General features: G+C 48.4%; 1 protein-coding gene across 1 annotated transcript in view; it reads right to left on the minus strand.

Moving 5' to 3' along the window:
- Positions 1-1,590: 1,590 nt before the first annotated feature.
- Positions 1,591-21,156, minus strand: part of LOC135533140 (tyrosine-protein kinase RYK-like) — a gene marked incomplete at both ends in the record, with an annotated part of 62,048 nt that continues 42,482 nt past the window's right edge. The window contains 3 exons of the mRNA XM_064960549.1: positions 1,591-1,674; positions 14,843-14,943; positions 18,597-18,735. Coding sequence (XP_064816621.1) covers positions 1,591-1,674; positions 14,843-14,943; positions 18,597-18,735 — 324 coding nt within the window. The remainder of the gene's footprint in view (positions 1,675-14,842; positions 14,944-18,596; positions 18,736-21,156) is intronic.

Below are 21,156 nucleotides of genomic sequence, written 5' to 3' on the forward strand. Positions count from 1 at the left end.
AGCAGGTTTGGGATGAGTTGGACCGCAGAGTGAAGGAAAAGCAGCTAACAAGTGCTCAGCATATGTGGGAACTCCTTCAAGACTGTTGGAAAAGCATTCCAGGTGACACTGGTTGAGAGAATGCCAAGAGAGTGCAAAGCTGGCATCAAGGCAAAGGGTGGCAACTTTGAAGAATCTAAAACTATATTTGGATTGGTTTAACACTTTTTTGGTTACGAAGTGATTCCACATGTGTTATTTCATAGTTGTGACGTCTTCACTATTATTCTACAATGTAGAAAATAGTAGAAAATAAAGAAGAACCCTTGAATGAGTAGGTGTGTCTAAACTTGACTGGTACTATTTTTTTTATATATATTTTTTTTATCAGTAGATTTTTGAGATGACTAATGAAAAGCGCTATACAAATTAAATGTATTATTATAACGTAAATATAGAATAGAGAAAACCATAAGCAGCATATTTTCTGTCACGTATTCTGAGATGTGTCGGTGTTGGTGTGAGCAGACAGTAGGCCTTTAGTATTATACAAAGAGTTGCTGCCCCCTAGTGGGAAAACGGAGAACACTAAACTGCACAAAACCTTGGAACACCTGTCTGTCTGTGAGAGAGAGGAACTGCACAGCAAGATTGATTCACTCAAACACACGTACCGAAAGGTAGAAAAGCTAAACACTGTTAGTGAATTGACTGTATGCAGTGAATAACAGCATCGGTCATGTGGGCTGGACTAGCTACCCAGTTCACTCAGTCATGTGGGATGGACTAGCTACCCAGTTCACTCAGTCATGTGGGCTGGACTAGCTACCCAGTTCACTCAGTCATGTGGGCTGGACTAGCTACCCAGTTCACTCAGTCATGTGGGATGGACTAGCTACCCAGTTCACTCAGTCATGTAGCTGGACTAGCTACCCAGTTCACTCAGTCATGTGGGCTGGACTAGCTACCCAGTTCACTCAGTCATGTGGGCTGGACTAGCTACCCAGTTCACTCAGTCATGTGGGCTGGACTAGCTACCCAGTTCACTCAGTCATGTAGCTGGACTAGCTACCCAGTTCATTTAGTCATGTGGGCTGGACTAGCTACCCAGTTAATTTAGTCATGTGGGCTGGACTAGCTACCCAGTTAATTTAGTCATGTGGGCTGGACTAGCTACCCAGTTAATTTAGTCATGTGGGCTGGACTAGCTACCCAGTCCACTCAGTCACTGTGGAAGTAGGTCTACAGCGTGACTAGATGACAGATCAACATGGGGATGAATGAGTGAGGTGGTTAGTAGCAGGTGTGCTACAGGTATGTAGCAGGTGTGCTACAGGTATGTAGCAGGTGAACAGGTATGTAGAGGGTGAACAGGTATGTAGCAGGTGAACAGGTATGTAGCAGGTGAACAGGTATGTAGCAGGTGTGCTACAGGTATGTAGCAGGTGAACAGGTATGTAGCAGGTGAACAGGTATGTAGCAGGTGAGCAGGTATGTAGCAGGTGAGCAGGTATGTAGCAGGTGAACAGGTATGTAGCAGGTGAACAGGTATGTAGCAGGTGAACAGGTGGACCCCATGGTAAGACTGGAATGGACCACATGTGGACTTACTTCTGGTTTCATGGACGGGGGCACCAGGGTTTGGGAAGGTGGCGGCAGCAAGCTGGAGAATGGGTGCAGTGCCAGGGTGATGGTCTGATGGTGAGAGGACAGTTGGATAGAGGGAGGGCAAGAGAGAGAGAGAGAGATGGAGGGCAAGAGAGAGAGAGGGAGGGCAAGAGAGAGAGAGAGACGGAGAGAGGAAGGGTTGGAGCGAGAGAGAGGGAGGGACGGACGGAGGATGAGAGAGAGAGGGAGGTAGGGAGAGAGGAAGAGTCAGAGAGAGAGAGAGAGAGAGAGTTGGAGAGAGAGAGTTGGAGAGAGAGGGGGGGAGGGACGGACGGAGAATGAGAGAGAGAGGGAGGGTTGGAGAGAGGAAGGGTCAGAGAGAGAAAGAGAGAGAGGAAGGGTTGGAGCGAGAGAGAGGGAGGGACGGACGGACGGAGAGGGGGAGGGTGAGAAAGGGAGGGAGAGAAAGGAGGGTTGGAGAGAGAGGGAGACAGAGAGAGATTGAGGTGAATAAGGGGCAGGGTAAATGGCTGGTGGTGAATGATATCATTGAAGCAGAAGCAACAAGACAAGGATGTGCAGTATGAGGACACAGCCACTAGATGGCCACAGTGTACATACAACTAACACACATGGTCATCTCGGTCTTACACCATTATGTAAGACAGTCTGATACACTGTTAACCTCATTCCACAGAGGGTAGAGTATCTGAGTGTATTCACTCCTCCCTTGTACTTGACTGATGAATTAAGGTCACAAATTAATAAATAACTCCCCTCACCTGGTTATCTCAGTAAGGAACTCCCCTCACCTGGTTGTCTCAGTAAGGAACTCCCCTCACCTGGTTGTCCAGGTCTCAGTAAGGAACTCCCCTCACCTGGTTGTCTAGGTCTCAGTAAGGAACTCCCCTCACCTGGTTGTCTCAGTAAGGAACTCCCCTCACCTGGTTGTCTCAGTAAGGAACTCCCCTCACCTGGTTGTCTCAGTAAGGAACTGCCCTCACCTGGTTGTCTAGGTCTCAGTAAGGAACTCCCCTCACCTGGTTGTCTAGGTCTCAGTAAGGAACTCCCCTCACCTGGTTGTCTAGGTCTCAGTAAGGAACTCCCCTCACCTGGATGTCTAGGTCTCAGTAAGGAACTCCCCTCACCTGGTTGTCTCAGTAAGGAACTCCCCTCACCTGGTTGTCTAGGTCTCAGTAAGGAACTCCCCTCACCTGGTTGTCTGGGTCTCAGTAAGGAACTCCCCTCACCTGGTTGTCTAGGTCTCAGTAAGGAACTCCCCTCACCTGGTTGTCTCAGTAAGGAACTCCCCTCACCTGGTTGTCTAGGTCTTAGTAAGGAACTCCCCTCACCTGGTTGTCTAGGTCTCAGTAAGGAACTCCCCTCACCTGGTTGTCTAGGTCTTAGTAAGGAACTCCCCTCACCTGGTTGTCTAGGTCTTAGTAAGGAACTCCCCTCACCTGGTTGTCTAGGTCTTAGTAAGGAACTCCCCTCACCTGGTTGTCTAGGTCTTAGTAAGGAACTCCCCTCACCTGGTTGTCCAGGTCTCAGTAAGGAACTCCCCTCACCTGGTTGTCTCAGTAAGGAACTCCTTCTCCTGGTTGTCTCAGTAAGGAACTCCCCTCACCTGGTTGTCTAGGTCTTAGTAAGGAACTCCCCTCACCTGGTTGTCTAGGTCTTAGTAAGGAACTCCCCTCACCTGGTTGTCTAGGTCTCAGTAAGGAACTCCCCTCACCTGGTTGTCTAGGTCTCAGTAAGGAACTCCCCCTCACCTGGTTGTCTAGGTCTCAGTAAGGAACTCCCCTCACCTGGTTGTCAAGGTCTCAGTAAGGAACTCCCCTCACCTGGTTGTCTAGGTCTCAGTAAGGAACTCCCCTCACCTGGTTGTCTCAGTAAGGAACTCCCCTCACCTGGTTGTCTAGGTCTCAGTAAGGAACTCCCCTCACCTGGTTGTCTAGGTCTCAGTAAGGAACTCCCCTCACCTGGTTGTCTAGGTCTCAGTAAGGAACTCCCCTCACCTGGTTGTCAAGGTCTCAGTAAGGAACTCCCCTCACCTGGTTGTCTAGGTCTCAGTAAGGAACTCCCCTCACCTGGTTGTCTAGGTCTCAGTAAGGAACTCCCCTCACCTGGTTGTCTAGGTCACAGTAAGGAACTCCCCTCACCTGGTCGTCAAGGTCTCAGTAAGGAACCCCTCACCTGGTTATCTCAGTAAGGAACTCCCCTCACCTGGTTGTCTCAGTAAGGAACTCCCCTCACCTGGTTGTCCAGGTCTCAGTAAGGAACTCCCCTCACCTGGTTGTCTAGGTCTCAGTAAGGAACTCCCCTCACCTGGTTGTCTAGGTCTCAGTAAGGAACTCCCCTCACCTGGTTGTCTCAGTAAGGAACTCCCCTCACCTGGTTGTCTCAGTAAGGAACTGCCCTCACCTGGTTGTCTAGGTCTCAGTAAGGAACTCCCCTCACCTGGTTGTCTAGGTCTCAGTAAGGAACTCCCCTCACCTGGTTGTCTAGGTCTCAGTAAGGAACTCCCCTCACCTGGATGTCTAGGTCTCAGTAAGGAACTCCCCTCACCTGGTTGTCTCAGTAAGGAACTCCCCTCACCTGGTTGTCTAGGTCTCAGTAAGGAACTCCCCTCACCTGGTTGTCTGGGTCTCAGTAAGGAACTCCCCTCACCTGGTTGTCTAGGTCTCAGTAAGGAACTCCCCTCACCTGGTTGTCTCAGTAAGGAACTCCCCTCACCTGGTTGTCTAGGTCTTAGTAAGGAACTCCCCTCACCTGGTTGTCTAGGTCTCAGTAAGGAACTCCCCTCACCTGGTTGTCTAGGTCTCAGTAAGGAACTCCCCTCACCTGGTTGTCTAGGTCTTAGTAAGGAACTCCCCTCACCTGGTTGTCTAGGTCTTAGTAAGGAACTCCCCTCACCTGGTTGTCTAGGTCTTAGTAAGGAACTCCCCTCACCTGGTTGTCCAGGTCTCAGTAAGGAACTCCCCTCACCTGGTTGTCTCAGTAAGGAACTCCCTTCTCCTGGTTGTCTCAGTAAGGAACTCCCCTCACCTGGTTGTCTAGGTCTTAGTAAGGAACTCCCCTAACCTGGTTGTCTAGGTCTTAGTAAGGAACTCCCCTCACCTGGTTGTCTAGGTCTCAGTAAGGAACTCCCCTCACCTGGTTGTCTAGGTCTCAGTAAGGAACTCCCCTCACCTGGTTGTCTAGGTCTCAGTAAGGAACTCCCCTCACCTGGTTGTCAAGGTCTCAGTAAGGAACTCCCCTCACCTGGTTGTCTAGGTCTCAGTAAGGAACTCCCCTCACCTGGTTGTCTCAGTAAGGAACTCCCCTCACCTGGTTGTCTAGGTCTCAGTAAGGAACTCCCCTCACCTGGTTGTCTAGGTCTCAGTAAGGAACTCCCCTCACCTGGTTGTCTAGGTCTCAGTAAGGAACTCCCCTCACCTGGTTGTCAAGGTCTCAGTAAGGAACTCCCCTCACCTGGTTGTCTAGGTCTCAGTAAGGAACTCCCCTCACCTGGTTGTCTAGGTCTCAGTAAGGAACTCCCCTCACCTGGTTGTCTAGGTCACAGTAAGGAACTCCCCTCACCTGGTCGTCAAGGTCTCAGTAAGGAACCCCTCACCTGGTTGTCTGGGTCTCAGTAAGGAACCCCTCACCTGGTTGTCTAGGTCTCAGTAAGGAACTCCCCTCACCTGGATGTCTAGGTCTCAGTAAGGAACCCCTCACCTGGTTGTCTAGGTCTCAGTAAGGAACCCCTCACCTGGTTGTCTAGGTCTCAGTAAGGAACTCCCCTCACCTGGTTGTCTCAGTAAGGAACTCCCCTCACCTGGTTGTCTAGGTCTCAGTAAGGAACTCCCCTCACCTGGTTGTCTAGGTCTCAGTAAGGAACTCCCCTCACCTGGTTGTCTCAGTAAGGAACTCCCCTCACCTGGTTGTCTAGGTCTCAGTAAGGAACTCCCCTCACCTGGTTGTCTCAGTAAGGAACTCCCCTCACCTGGTTGTCTAGGTCTCAGTAAGGAACTCCCCTCACCTGGTTGTCTAGGTCTCAGTAAGGAACTCTCCTCACCTGGTCGTCAAGGTCTCAGTAAGGAACTCCCCTCACCTGGTTGTCTAGGTCTCAGTAAGGAACTCCCCTCACCTGGTTGTCTAGGTCTCAGTAAGGAACCCCTCACCTGGTTGTCTAGGTCTCAGTAAGGAACCCCTCACCTGGTTGTCTAGGTCTCAGTAAGGAACTCCCCTCACCTGGTTGTCTCAGTAAGGAACTCCCCTCACCTGGTTGTCTAGGTCTCAGTAAGGAACTCCCCTCACCTGGTTGTCTAGGTCTCAGTAAGGAACTCCCCTCACCTGGTTGTCTCAGTAAGGAACTCCCCTCACCTGGTTGTCTAGGTCTCAGTAAGGAACTCCCCTCACCTGGTTGTCTCAGTAAGGAACTCCCCTCACCTGGTTGTCTAGGTCTCAGTAAGGAACTCCCCTCACCTGGTTGTCTAGGTCTCAGTAAGGAACTCTCCTCACCTGGTCGTCAAGGTCTCAGTAAGGAACTCCCCTCACCTGGTTGTCTAGGTCTCAGTAAGGAACCCCTCACCTGGTTGTCTAGGTCTCAGTAAGGAACTCCCCTCACCTGGTTGTCAAGGTCTCAGTAAGGAACTCCCCTCACCTGGTTGTCTAGGTCTCAGTAAGGAACTCCCCTCACCTGGTTGTCTAGGTCTCAGTAAGGAACTCCCCTCACCTGGTTGTCTAGGTCACAGTAAGGAACTCCCCTCACCTGGTCGTCAAGGTCTCAGTAAGGAACCCCTCACCTGGTTATCTCAGTAAGGAACTCCCCTCACCTGGTTGTCTCAGTAAGGAACTCCCCTCACCTGGTTGTCCAGGTCTCAGTAAGGAACTCCCCTCACCTGGTTGTCTCAGTAAGGAACTCCCCTCACCTGGTTGTCTAGGTCTCAGTAAGGAACTCCCCTCACCTGGTTGTCTCAGTAAGGAACTCCCCTCACCTGGTTGTCTCAGTAAGGAACTGCCCTCACCTGGTTGTCTAGGTCTCAGTAAGGAACTCCCCTCACCTGGTTGTCTAGGTCTCAGTAAGGAACTCCCCTCACCTGGTTGTCTAGGTCTCAGTAAGGAACTCCCCTCACCTGGATGTCTAGGTCTCAGTAAGGAACTCCCCTCACCTGGTTGTCTCAGTAAGGAACTCCCCTCACCTGGTTGTCTAGGTCTCAGTAAGGAACTCCCCTCACCTGGTTGTCTGGGTCTCAGTAAGGAACTCCCCTCACCTGGTTGTCTAGGTCTCAGTAAGGAACTCCCCTCACCTGGTTGTCTCAGTAAGGAACTCCCCTCACCTGGTTGTCTAGGTCTTAGTAAGGAACTCCCCTCACCTGGTTGTCTAGGTCTCAGTAAGGAACTCCCCTCACCTGGTTGTCTAGGTCTCAGTAAGGAACTCCCCTCACCTGGTTGTCTAGGTCTTAGTAAGGAACTCCCCTCACCTGGTTGTCTAGGTCTTAGTAAGGAACTCCCCTCACCTGGTTGTCTAGGTCTTAGTAAGGAACTCCCCTCACCTGGTTGTCCAGGTCTCAGTAAGGAACTCCCCTCACCTGGTTGTCTCAGTAAGGAACTCCTTCTCCTGGTTGTCTCAGTAAGGAACTCCCCTCACCTGGTTGTCTAGGTCTTAGTAAGGAACTCCCCTCACCTGGTTGTCTAGGTCTCAGTAAGGAACTCCCCTCACCTGGTTGTCTAGGTCTCAGTAAGGAACTCCCCTCACCTGGTTGTCTAGGTCTCAGTAAGGAACTCCCCTCACCTGGTTGTCAAGGTCTCAGTAAGGAACTCCCCTCACCTGGTTGTCTAGGTCTCAGTAAGGAACTCCCCTCACCTGGTTGTCTCAGTAAGGAACTCCCCTCACCTGGTTGTCTAGGTCTCAGTAAGGAACTCCCCTCACCTGGTTGTCTAGGTCTCAGTAAGGAACTCCCCTCACCTGGTTGTCTAGGTCTCAGTAAGGAACTCCCCTCACCTGGTTGTCAAGGTCTCAGTAAGGAACTCCCCTCACCTGGTTGTCTAGGTCTCAGTAAGGAACTCCCCTCACCTGGTTGTCTAGGTCTCAGTAAGGAACTCCCCTCACCTGGTTGTCTAGGTCACAGTAAGGAACTCCCCTCACCTGGTCGTCAAGGTCTCAGTAAGGAACCCCTCACCTGGTTGTCTGGGTCTCAGTAAGGAACCCCTCACCTGGTTGTCTAGGTCTCAGTAAGGAACTCCCCTCACCTGGTTGTCTAGGTCTCAGTAAGGAACCCCTCACCTGGTTGTCTAGGTCTCAGTAAGGAACCCCTCACCTGGTTGTCTAGGTCTCAGTAAGGAACTCCCCTCACCTGGTTGTCTCAGTAAGGAACTCCCCTCACCTGGTTGTCTAGGTCTCAGTAAGGAACTCCCCTCACCTGGTTGTCTAGGTCTCAGTAAGGAACTCCCCTCACCTGGTTGTCTCAGTAAGGAACTCCCCTCACCTGGTTGTCTAGGTCTCAGTAAGGAACTCCCCTCACCTGGTTGTCTCAGTAAGGAACTCCCCTCACCTGGTTGTCTAGGTCTCAGTAAGGAACTCCCCTCACCTGGTTGTCTAGGTCTCAGTAAGGAACTCTCCTCACCTGGTCGTCAAGGTCTCAGTAAGGAACTCCCCTCACCTGGTTGTCTAGGTCTCAGTAAGGAACCCCTCACCTGGTTGTCTAGGTCTCAGTAAGGAACTCCCCTCACCTGGTTGTCTAGGTCTCAGTAAGGAACCCCTCATCTGGTTGTCTGGGTCTCAGTAAGGAACCCCTCACCTGGTTGTCTAGGTCTCAGTAAGGAACTCCCCTCACCTGGTTGTCTAGGTCTCAGTAAGGAACCCCTCACCTGGTCGTCAAGGTCTCAGTAAGGAACTCCCCTCACCTGGTTGTCTAGGTCTCAGTAAGGAACCCCTCACCTGGTTGTCTGGGTCTCAGTAAGGAACTCCCCTCACCTGGTTGTCTAGGTCTCAGTAAGGAACTCCCCTCACCTGGTTGTCTAGGTCTCAGTAAGGAACTCCCCTCACCTGGTTGTCTAGGTCTCAGTAAGGAACTCCCCTCACCTGGTTGTCTAGGTCTCAGTAAGGAACTCCCCTCACCTGGTTGTCTAGGTCTCAGTAAGGAACTCCCCTCACCTGGTTGTCTAGGTCTCAGTAAGGAACTCCCCTCACCTGGTTGTCAAGGTCTCAGTAAGGAACTCCCCTCACCTGGTTGTCTGGGTCTCAGTAAGGAACCCCTCACCTGGTCGTCAAGGTCTCAGTAAGGAACCCCTCACCTGGTCGTCTAGGTCTTAATTGAAAGGAAAAACCAAAGAACTGCAGACACTCGGCCCTCTATAGAATGAGTTTGACACCTCTGGTCTAATAGAATGAATGGAAATGGTGGTGTGGATAGACATTTATGGATTAAAGTGGAAAATAATGGTGATATAATACTTTTTTTGGTTTGGATGGAGTAAATACACTTTTGAAGTAGGTAGGTTTTTCATTCATCCCATTGTGTATTGAAAAGTGACTCGGTCAACTCTCCTATTGGACAATACATTTACCCACCAGTACCCTGGATCAGCCCCCTCTCTACCACCAGTACCCTGGATCAGCCCCCTCTCTACCACCAGTACCCTGGATCAGCCCCCTCTCTACCACCAGTACCCTGGATCAGCCCCCTCTCTACCACCAGTACCCTGGATCAGCCCCCTCTCTACCACCAGTACCCTGGATCAGCCCCCTCTCTACCACCAGTACCCTGGATCAGCCCCCTCTCTACCACCAGTACCCTGGATCAGCCCCCTCTCTACCACCAGTACCCTGGATCAGCCCCCCTCTCTACCACCAGTACCCTGGATCAGCCCCCTCTCTACCACCAGTACCCTGGATCAGCCCCCTCTCTACCACCAGTACCCTGGATCAGCCCCCTCTCTACCACCAGTACCCTGGATCAGCCCCCTCTCTACCACCAGTACCCTGGATCAGCCCCCTCTCTACCACCAGTACCCTGGATCAGTCCCCTCTCTACCACCAGTACCCTGGATCAGCCCCCTCTCTACCACCAGTACCCTGGATCAGCCCCCTCTCTACCACCAGTACCCTGGATCAGCCCCCTCTCTACCACCAGTACCCTGGATCAGCCCCCTCTCTACCACCAGTACCCTGGATCAGCCCCCTCTCTACCACCAGTACCCTGGATCAGCCCCCTCTCTACCACCAGTACCCTGGATCAGCCCCCTCTCTACCACCAGTACCCTGGATCAGCCCCCTCTCTACCACCAGTACCCTGGATCAGCCCCCTCTCTACCACCAGTACCCTGGATCAGCCCCCTCTCTACCACCAGTACCCTGGATCAGCCCCCTCTCTACCACCAGTACCCTGGATCAGCCCCCTCTCTACCACCAGTACCCTGGATCAGCCCCCTCTCTACCACCAGTACCCTGGATCAGCCCCCTCTCTACCACCAGTACCCTGGATCAGCCCCCTCTCTACCACCAGTACCCTGGATCAGCCCCCTCTCTACCACCAGTACCCTGGATCAGCTGCCTCTCTACCACCAGTACCCTGGATCAGCCCCCTCTCTACCACCAGTACCCTGGATCAGCCCCCTCTCTACCACCAGTACCCTGGATCAGCCCCCAGACGGACCGAAAACCCACCGGCCCAGAGGCTGCGTTCCAGATTCTCTATAGTACCCTACTTCTGAGCAGGACCCATAGGACTGGTAGAAAGTAGTACCCTACTTCTGAGCAGGACCCATAGGACTGGTAGAAAGTAGTGCCCTAATTCTGAGCAGGACTCATAGGACTGGTAGAAAGTAGTGCCCTAATTCTGAGCAGGACTCATAGGACTGGTAGAAAGTAGTGCCCTAATTCTGAGCAGGACCCATAGGACTGGTAGAAAGTAGTGCCCTAATTCTGAGCAGGACTCATAGGACTGGTAGAAAGTAGTGCCCTAATTCTGAGCAGGACTCATAGGACTGGTAGAAAGTAGTGCCCTAATTCTGAGCAGGACCCATAGGACTGGTAGAAAGTAGTGCCCTAATTCTGAGCAGGACTCATAGGACTGGTAGAAAGTAGTGCCCTAATTCTGAGCAGGACCCATAGGACTGGTAGAAAGTAGTGCCCTATTTCTGATCAGGACCCATAGGACTGGTAGAAAGTAGTGCCCTACTTCTGAGCAGGACCCATAGGACTGGTAGAAAGTAGTGCCCTATTTCTGAGCAGGACCCATAGGACTGGTAGGAAGTAGTGCCCTATTTCTGAGCAGGACCCATAGGACTGGTAGAAAGTAGTGCCCTATTTCTGAGCAGGACCCATAGGACTGGTAGAAAGTAGTGCCCTAATTCTGAGCAGGACTCATAGGACTGGTAGAAAGTAGTGCCCTAATTCTGAGCAGGACCCATAGGACTGGTAGAAAGTAGTGCCCTATTTCTGATCAGGACCCATAGGACTGGTAGAAAGTAGTGCCCTACTTCTGAGCAGGACCCATAGGACTGGTAGAAAGTAGTGCCCTATTTCTGAGCAGGACCCATAGGACTGGTAGGAAGTAGTGCCCTATTTCTGAGCAGGACCCATAGGACTGGTAGAAAGTAGTGCCCTATTTCTGAGCAGGACCCATAGGACTGGTAGAAAGTAGTGCCCTATTTCTGAGCAGGACCCATAGGACTGGTATAAAGTAGAGCCCTACTTCTGAGCAGGACTCATAGGACTGGTAGAAAGTAGTGCCCTATTTCTGAGCAGGACCCATAGGACTGGTAGAAAGTAGTGCCCTACTTCTGATCAGGACTCATAGGACTGGTAGAAAGTAGTGCCCTATTTCTGAGCAGGACCCATAGGACTGGTATAAAGTAGTGCCCTACTTCTGAGCAGGACTCATAGGACTGGTAGAAAGTAGTGCCCTACTTCTGATCAGGACCCATAGGACTGGTAGAAAGTAGTGCCCTACTTCTGATCAGGACCCATAGGACTGGTAGAAAGTAGTGCCCTATTTCTGAGCAGGACCCATAGGACTGGTAGAAAGTAGTGCCCTACGTAGGGAATAGATTGCCATTTAAGGACCCTGTCTTGTTTATCCCAACCGTCAGACACCAGTTTAGCTAATGAGATGATTCCCCATCACAGACATTATCTTGTTTGGTGGAGGAATGCAGCTCAGTCGATCAGGCTGTCCGGAGGAGGAAGAAGAAATGGAGGAAGAGCGACACAGACAGACATATGACCATGTCCCATTATACCAGAACCCTCCCTGAAGCTATAAAGACAGCACCAAGCAGAACTTGGCATCCACAGCTTACGTCACCACCTAATACCGTTGAAGTTGGAAGTTTATATACACTTAGGTTGGAGTCATTTTTCAACCCACTCCACAAATTTCTTGTCAAAACTATAGTTTGTCAACAAGTCGGTTAGGACATCTACTTTGTGCATGACACAAGTCATTTTTCCAACAATTGTTTACAGACAGATTATTTCAATTCACTGTATCACAATTCCAGTGGGTCAGAAGTTTACATACACTAAGTTGACTGTGCCTTTAAAAAGCTTGGAAAATTCCAGAAAATGATGTCATGGCTTTAGAAGCTTCTGCTAACTTTAGAAGCTTCTGCTAACTGACATAATTTGAGTCAATTGGAGGCCTACCTTCAAACTCAGTGCCTCTTTGTTTGACATCATGGGAATATGAAAAGAGATCAGCCAAGACCTCAGAAAACAATTGTTGACATCCACAAATTTCCAAACGCCTGAAGGTACCGCCTTCATCTGTACAACCAATAGTACGCAAGTATAAACACCATGGGAACACGCAGCCGTCATACTGCTCAGGAATGAGACGCGTTCTGTCTCCTAGAGATGAACGTACTTTGGTGCGAAAATATTACAAATCAATCACAGAACAGCAGCAAAGGACATTGTGAAGATGCTGGAGGAAACCGGTACAAATGTATCTATATCCACAGTAAAACGAGTCCTATATCGACATAACCTGAAAGGTCGCTCAGCAAGGAAGAAGCCACTGCTCCAAAACTGCCATAAAAAAGCCAAACTACGGTTTGCAACTGCACATGGGGACAAAGATGGTACTTTTTGGAGAAATGTCCTCGGGTCTGATGAAACAAAAATAGAACAGTTTTGCCATAATGACCATCGTTATGTTTGGAGGAAAAAGGGGGATGCTTGCAAGCTGAAGAACACCATCCCAACTGTGAAGCACAGGGGCGGGAGCATCATGTTGTGGGGGTGCTTTGCTGCAGGAGGGACGAGTGCACTTCACAAAATAGATGGCCTCATGAGGAAGGAAAATTATGTGGATATATTGAAGCAACATCTCAAGATATCAGTCAGGAAGTTAAAGCTTGGTCGCAAATGGGTCTTCCAAATGGACAATGACTCCGAGCATACTTCCAAAGTTGTGGCAAAATGGCTTAAGGACAACAATGTCAAGGTATTGGAGTGGCCATCAAATCCCTGACCTCAATCCTATAGAACATTTATGGGCAGAAAACAAGGAGAACAAGGAGAAAACAAGGAGGCCGACAAACCTGACTCAGTCACACCATCTCCTTCAGGAAGAATGGGCCAACAATCACCCTACTTATTGTGGGAAGCTTGTGGAAGGCTGTCCGAAACGTTTGACCCAAATTAAAAAATTTAAAGGCAATGCCACCAAATATTAATTGAGTGTATGTAAACTTCTGACTCACTGGGAATGTGATGAAAGGAATAATAGCTGAAATAAATAATTCTCTCTGGATAAGACGCTACTGGATACCATACGATGTTACTGGATACCATACGATGTTACTGGATACTATACGATGTTACTGGATACTATACGATGTTACTGGATACTATACGATGTTACTGGATACTATACGATGTTACTGGATACTATACGATGTTACTGGATACTATACGATGTTACTGGACAAGATGTTACTGGATACTATACGATGTTACTGGATACTATACGATCTTACTGGATACTGTACGATGTTACTGGATACTATACGATGTTACTGGACACTATACGATGTTACTGGATAAGACGTGACTGGATACTATACGATGTTACTGGATACTATACAATGTTACTGGACAAGATGTTACTGGATAATATACGATGTTACTGGATACTATACAATGTTACTGGATAAGACGTGACTGGATACTATACGATGTTACTGGATACTATACGATGTTACTGGATACTATACAATGTTACTGGATACTATACGATGTTACTGGACAAGATGTTACTGGATACTATACGATGTTACTGGATACTATGCGATGTTACTGGATACTATACGATGTCACTGGATACTATACGATGTTACTGGATACTATACGATGTCACTGGATACTATACGATGTCACTGGATACTGTACGATGTTACTGGATACTATACGATGTTACTGGATACTATACGATGTCACTGGATACTATACGATGTCACTGGATACTATACGATGTTACTGGATACTGTACGATGTTACTGGACACTATACGATGTTACTGGACACTATACGATGTTACTGGACACTATACGATGTTACTGGACACTATACGATGTTACTGGACACTATACGATGTTACTGGATACTACACGATGTTACTGGATACTGTACGATGTTACTGGATACTGTACGATGTTACTGGATACTGTACGATGTTACTGGATACTGTACGATGTTACTGGATACTGTACGATGTTACTGGATACTATACGATGTTACTGGATACTATACGATGTTACTGGATACTATACGATGTTACTGGATACTATACGATGTTACTGGATACTATACGATGTTACTGGATACTATACGATGTTACTGGATACTATACGACGTTACTGGATACAATACGACGTTACTGGATACTATACGACGTTACTGGATACTATACGATGTTACTGGATACAATACGATGTTACTGGATACAATACGATGTTACTGGATACAATACGATGTTACTGGATACTATACGATGTTACTGGATACTGTACGATGTTACTGGATACAATACGATGTTACCGGATACTATACGATGTTACCGGATACTATACGATGTTACTGGATACTATACGATGTTACTGGACAAGACGCTACTGGCTACTATACGATGTTAATTGGATGCTGTTATGTTCTGTGTGTAAATGGGAAGGATCTTACTGTTTCTTTCTCTCTCTGTGTGTTTTTGTGTGCGTTGAAAAGTACATAGCTGCGCTGGTGTGTGTGTGTGTGTGTGTGTCTTACTGGTGACAGCACTGGCGTTGTTGGGTGTGTCAGCTCTCAGGTACTGGGTGGTCTGGGTGGACGGCTGGGACAGGCCCTGGGAACTGCCACTGTCTGAAACACTGGAAGAGAGGAAGGGAGACAGAGATAACAATAGTACTAGTGATGAAAGCAAGGAAGGAGAGGAGAGTGGGAGGAAGACAACAACACCTGCCACTTCACAAACATCATTATTAAAAGGTAAACGCCGCCTCTGCTCCGCTCCTATTGGCCACCTAAACACCTGCTCTGCTCCTATTGGCCACCTAAACACCTGCTCTGCTCCTATTGACATCGCCCTGGACCATAGACTTAGTTAGACAACTCATCGTTGTATTACGACATTCAAATCACAGGCAGGACCATTGAGGACATCTCCAGTTTGAATAAGTCCATTTTTTCTTCTTCTTTAATGTGTTTGTGTTTGATTAATGTGTGTCTTTACATGAAGAAAACATGCTCACATTACAAGGTACATTAATATCAGGGTAAACCTACTCCACAAGTATGTATTAGGCTGTTGAATCCTAATCAACCCATCCAATGTGAGTACATCGGTTGTTTAATACAGTACATCAATATAGGACGGCAGGGTAGCCTAGTGGTTAGAGTGTTGGACTAGTAATCAAAAGGTTGCAAGTTCAAATCCCCGAGCTGACAAGATACAAATCTGTCGTTCTGCCCCTGAACTGGCAGTTAACCCAGTGTTCCTAGGCCGTCATTGGGTCCTGTGTGGCTCAGTCGGTAGAGCATGGCGCTTGCAACGCCAAGCGTTGTGGGTTCGATTCCCGCTAGGGCCACCCATATGTAAAAAAAGTAGTGGCCCCAGCCGACTTGTGAGTCGCTTTGGACAAAAGCGTCTGCTAAATGGGATATATATATAAGAATTTGTTCTTAACTGACTTGCCTGGTTAAATAAAGGTAAAAAAAAATAAAAAAAATAAAAACAGGTAGAGTACTGTAGATCAATACAGGTAGAGTACTGTAGATCAATACAGGTAGAGTACTGTAGATCAATACAGGTAGAGTACTGTAGCAGTAGTGAAGCTGCTGATGCTGAAATCCCTTGTTAGTAAACAGGCCAAATTAGCAAGGACTAGGTCTGACAGACCTCCCTGGTCTAATTCTCTCTATGGTTGGGACCTACTGTCTGCTCGTCCTTCATACAGACAGAGAAACCCAGCGCTGCTGTTCAAGACAACGTTTCACTCAGTAAATCCTGTTTAGCATCGTCCTACTTAAAACAACAACAAGAGTTTGTCTGTTCACTGCAAAAATCTCACCAACAAGTCTGATCAAATTAACAAACAGCATTAAAAACAACTTGATTTTCTCTCAAATATTACATTAGATAGATCCCTGGCTGGCTGTGGGAGCATGTGAGACACTTTGTTCTGCTGTGTGTGTGTGTGAGAGTGAGAGTGAGAGAGAGAGAGAAAGAGAGAGAGGAGAAGAGAGGCAAGACAAACCGAGGATTCTTTTCAACAAGATAACACAGACTGACAAGAGGCTGATATGAATCTACCAAGATGGAAACCGTGGCAGAAAATATTATCTAGAACACTTCTATAATCTAAACTCCTAACACCAGACACCATCCCTTACGGTGTTAGGATGTTTCTCTCAGTGTACAAAGGACAACTGATCTAGGATCAAGTCCCCTTTCTGATCCATTAAGAGTTTAAAAAAAGAAGGTCAAACTGATCCTACATCAGCACCCCTGTTGTTCTGATAACCAAACTAATACAGTGGTCTAGACACCTGGAGGGGACAGTTCATTTATTAGCTTCATAAACATTGAGCAGGTTTCAACTCGCTCTCTAAAACTAAGCACATATCTTTGCAAATATTAAAAGCCAAGCTGTGTTGGCTCACGAGGAACAACACTAGGGCTGGCGTAATTAGCGTATAATGATGGTTATAAATGTAAAAAAAATAATAATAATATTGAAATAAAATAATATAATTGTGTATGAAAAGAACAGCTGACTGAATACGGACCCTGCCGGGCATTCATGTGGTTCAGTCTGTTTCTGCTGTAACATGAAACTTTGCTGCTCCTTACTGAAACAAGCTTTTAGTAGCACACAAGCCCCTCCCTGCAGCAGCAACACTTTCAGGAAGGAACGGAGGAGAGGAGAACATTTGCATTTTTTGTACTTTATTTTTTTAATAAAGTGTTATAAAAAAATTGTACTTTCCTCATTCCTTACTGCTGCTAGATAGATAGATAGATCTATCTATATATCTATATCTATATATATTAAGCATTAAGCACACAATAATAATTTAGACATTTTTACACAAAACATAGAAAGACCTTATTTACTTCAGTATTCAGACCCTTTGCTGTGAGACTCAAAATTGAGCTCAGGTGCATCCTGTTTCCATTGACCGTCCTTGAGATGTTTCTACAACTTGATTGGAGTCCACATGTGGAAAACTCAATTGATTGGACATGATTTGAAAAGACACACACCTGTCTATAGAAGGTCTTACATTTGAAAGTGCATGACAGAGCAGAACCCAAGCCATAAGGTTGAAGGAATTGTCCGTAGAGCTCACAGACAGGATTGTGTCGAGGCACAGATCTGGGGAAGGGTACCAAAATATTTCTGCAGCATTGAAGGTCCCCAAGAACACAGCGGCCTCCATCATTCTTAAATGGAAGAAGTTTGGAACCTCCAAGAGACGCCTAGAGGCCGGCCGCCCGGCCAAACTGAGCAATCAGGGAGGGCCTTTCTCAAGCAGGTGACCAAGGACCTGTTCCTCTGTGGTGATGGGAGAACCTTCCAGAAGGACAACCATCTCTGCAGCACTCCACCAATTAGGCCTTTATGTTAGAGTGACCAGACAGAAGCCACTCCTCAGTAAAAGGCACATGACAGCCCGCTTGGAGTTTACCAAAAGGAACCTAAAGACTCTCAGACCAGGAGAAACAAGATTCTCTGGTCTGATGAAACCAAGATTGAACTCTTTGGCCTGAATGCCAAGCGTCACGTCTGGAGGAAATCTGGCACCATCCCTACGGTGAAGCATGGTGGTGGATTGAATGTCCTTGAGTAGCCCAACCAGAGCCCGGACTGGAACCCCATTGAACATCTCTGGAGAGTCCTGAAAACAGCTGTGCAGCAACGCTCCCCATCCAACCTGACAGAGTTTAAAAGGATCTGCAGAGAGACTCCCCAAATACAGGTGTGCCAAGCTTGTAGCGTCATACTCAACAAGACTTGATGCTGTAATCGCTGCCAAAGATGCTTCAACAAAGTACTGAGTAAAGGATCTGAATACTAATGGAAATGTCATATCTGCTTTTTATTTTTTATAAATTAGTAAAAATGTGTAAAAACCTGTTTTTGCTTTGTCATTATGGGGTTTTGCTTTGTCATTATGGGGTTTTGTGATGTCATTATGGGGTTTTGTGATGTCATTATGGGGTTTTGTGATGTCATTATGGGGTTTTGTGATGTCATTATGGGGTATTGTGATGTCATTATGGGGTATTGTGATGTCATTATGGGGTATTGTGATGTCATTATGGGGTATTGTGTGTAGACTGATGAGGGAAAAACATATTTAATCCATTTTAGAATAAGGCTGTAATGTAACAAAACTGTTTATTTATTTTTATTTATAAAGGTTTTTCTCAATGAGATAAAATATATTTTCCAAGAGTGTGTGTGTGTGTGTGTGTGTGTGTGTGTGTGATATATTAACCCAGAACCCCAGTACTAACCTGTCGTCCAGCTCCACTCTCTTCATGCTGTGTAGATGCATGACAGCCAGAACAATGGCTACCAGGAAGATGACAGCACAGCAGACCCCGACACTGATATAGAACACCCTGGTAGAGGTGGTAGGTATGGACACTCCATCTGGAGGAGAGAGAGGGATAGAGGTCAGAGGTTAGAGAGAGAGAGAGAGACAGACAGCAGACCCCGACACTGATATAGAACACCCTGGTAGAGGTGGTAGGTATGGACACTCCATCTGGAGGAGAGAGAGGGATAGAGGTCAGAGGTTAGAGAAAGAGAGACAGACAGCAGACCCCGACACTGATATAGAACACCCTGGTAGAGGTGGTAGGTATGGACACTCCATCTGGAGGAGAGAGAGGGATAGAGGTCAGAGGTTAGAGAAAGAGAGGCAGACAGCAGACCCCGACACTGATATAGAACACCCTGGTAGAGGTGGTAGGTATGGACACTCCATCTGGAGGAGAGAGAGGGATAGAGGTCAGAGGTTAGAGAGAGAGAGAGAGAGACAGCAGACCCCGACACTGATATAGAACACCCTGGTAGAGGTGGTAGGTATGGACACTCCATCTGGAGGAGAGAGAGGGATAGAGGTCAGAGGTTAGAGAGAGAGAGAGAGAGAGACAGCAGACCCCGACACCGATATAGAACACCCTGATAGAGGTGGTAGGTATGGACACTCCATCTGGAGGAGAGAGAGGGATAGAGGTCAGAGGTTAGAGAAAGAGAGACAGACAGCAGACCCCGACACTGATATAGAACACCCTGGTAGAGGTGGTAGGTATGGACACTCCATCTGGAGGAGAGAGAGGGATAGAGGTCAGAGGTTAGAGAGAGAGAGACAGACAGCAGACCCCGACACTGATATAGAACACCCTGGTAGAGGTGGTAGGTATGGACACTCCATCTGGAGGAGAGAGAGGGATAGAGGTCAGAGGTTAGAGAAAGAGAGAGAGAGAGACAGCAGACCCCGACACTGATATAGAACACCCTGGTAGAGGTGGTAGGTATGGACACTCCATCTGGAGGAGAGAGAGGGATAGAGGTCAGAGGTTAGAGAGAGAGAGACAGACAGCAGACCCCGACACTGATATAGAACACCCTGGTAGAGGTGGTAGGTATGGACACTCCATCTGGAGGAGAGAGAGGGATAGAGGTCAGAGGTTAGAGAAAGAGAGACAGACAGCAGACCCCGACACTGATATAGAACACCCTGGTAGAGGTGGTAGGTATGGACACTCCATCTGGAGGAGAGAGAGGGATAGAGGTCAGAGGTTAGAGAGAGAGAGAGACAGACAGCAGACCCCGACACTGATATAGAACACCCTGGTAGAGGTGGTAGGTATGGACACTCCATCTGGAGGAGAGAGAGGGATAGAGGTCAGAGGTTAGAGAGAGAGAGAGAGAGAGACAGCAGACCCCGACACTGATATAGAACACCCTGATAGAGGTGGTAGGTATGGACACTCCATCTGGAGGAGAGAGAGGGATAGAGGTCAGAGGTTAGAGAGAGAGAGAGAGAGAGAGACAGCAGACCCCGACACTGATATAGAACACCCTGGTAGAGGTGGTAGGTATGGACACTCCATCTGGAGGAGGGAAGACATCACAGACCAAATATAGCAGAGAACGAGAGTAAAGAGGGAGATGTGACAGACAAGCAGAAATGCCAGAGGCTTTGATCCAGGCTCTGTCTGAAAGAGCTCCCCTCAGGGTACCTGGAAAAGCCTCTCCTTACACCCGGTGTCTTTCTGAAAGCTTTCATCTTTGTGTCTGTTAAAAGCCTCTCCTCTAGCTTACCTTTCCAGTCTCCTCTTCACCCTACCAGTCTCCTCTCCACCCTACCAGTCTCCTCTCCACCCTACCAGTCTCCACCCTACCAGTCTCCACCCTACCAGTCTCCACCCTACCAGTCTCCTCTCCACCCTACCACCCTACCAGTCTCCACCCTACCAGTCTCCTCTCCACCCTACCAGTCTCCACCCTACCAGTCTCCTCTCCACCCTACCAGTCTCCTCTCCACCCTACCAGTCTCCACCCTACCAGTCTCCTCTCCAACCTACCAGTCTCCTCTCCACCCTACCAGTCTCCACCCTACCAGTCTCCTCTTCACCCTACCAGTCTCCTCTCCACCCTACCAGTCTCCTCTCCACCCTACCAGTCTCCTCTCCACCCTACCAGTCTCCTCTCCACCCTACCAGTCTCCTCTCCAACCTACCAATCTCCTCTCCACCCTACCAGTCTCCTCTCCACCCTACCAGTCTCCTCTTCACCCTACCAGTCTCCTCTCCACCCTACCAGTCTCCTCTCCACCCTACCAGTCTCCTCTCCACCCTACCAGTCTCCTCTCCACCCTACCAGTCTCCTCTCCACCCTACCAGTCTCCTCTCCACCCTACCAGTCTCCTCTCCACCCTACCAGTCTCCTCTCCACCCTACCAGTCTCCTCTCCAACCTACCAGTCTCCTCTCCACCCTACCAGTCTCCTCTCCACCCTACCAGTCCCCTCTTCACCCTACCAGTCTCCTCTTCACCCTACCAG

The sequence above is a fragment of the Oncorhynchus masou genome, unplaced genomic scaffold (assembly GCF_036934945.1).
Source record: "Oncorhynchus masou masou isolate Uvic2021 unplaced genomic scaffold, UVic_Omas_1.1 unplaced_scaffold_2242, whole genome shotgun sequence".
Classification (NCBI taxonomy): domain Eukaryota; kingdom Metazoa; phylum Chordata; class Actinopteri; order Salmoniformes; family Salmonidae; genus Oncorhynchus; species Oncorhynchus masou.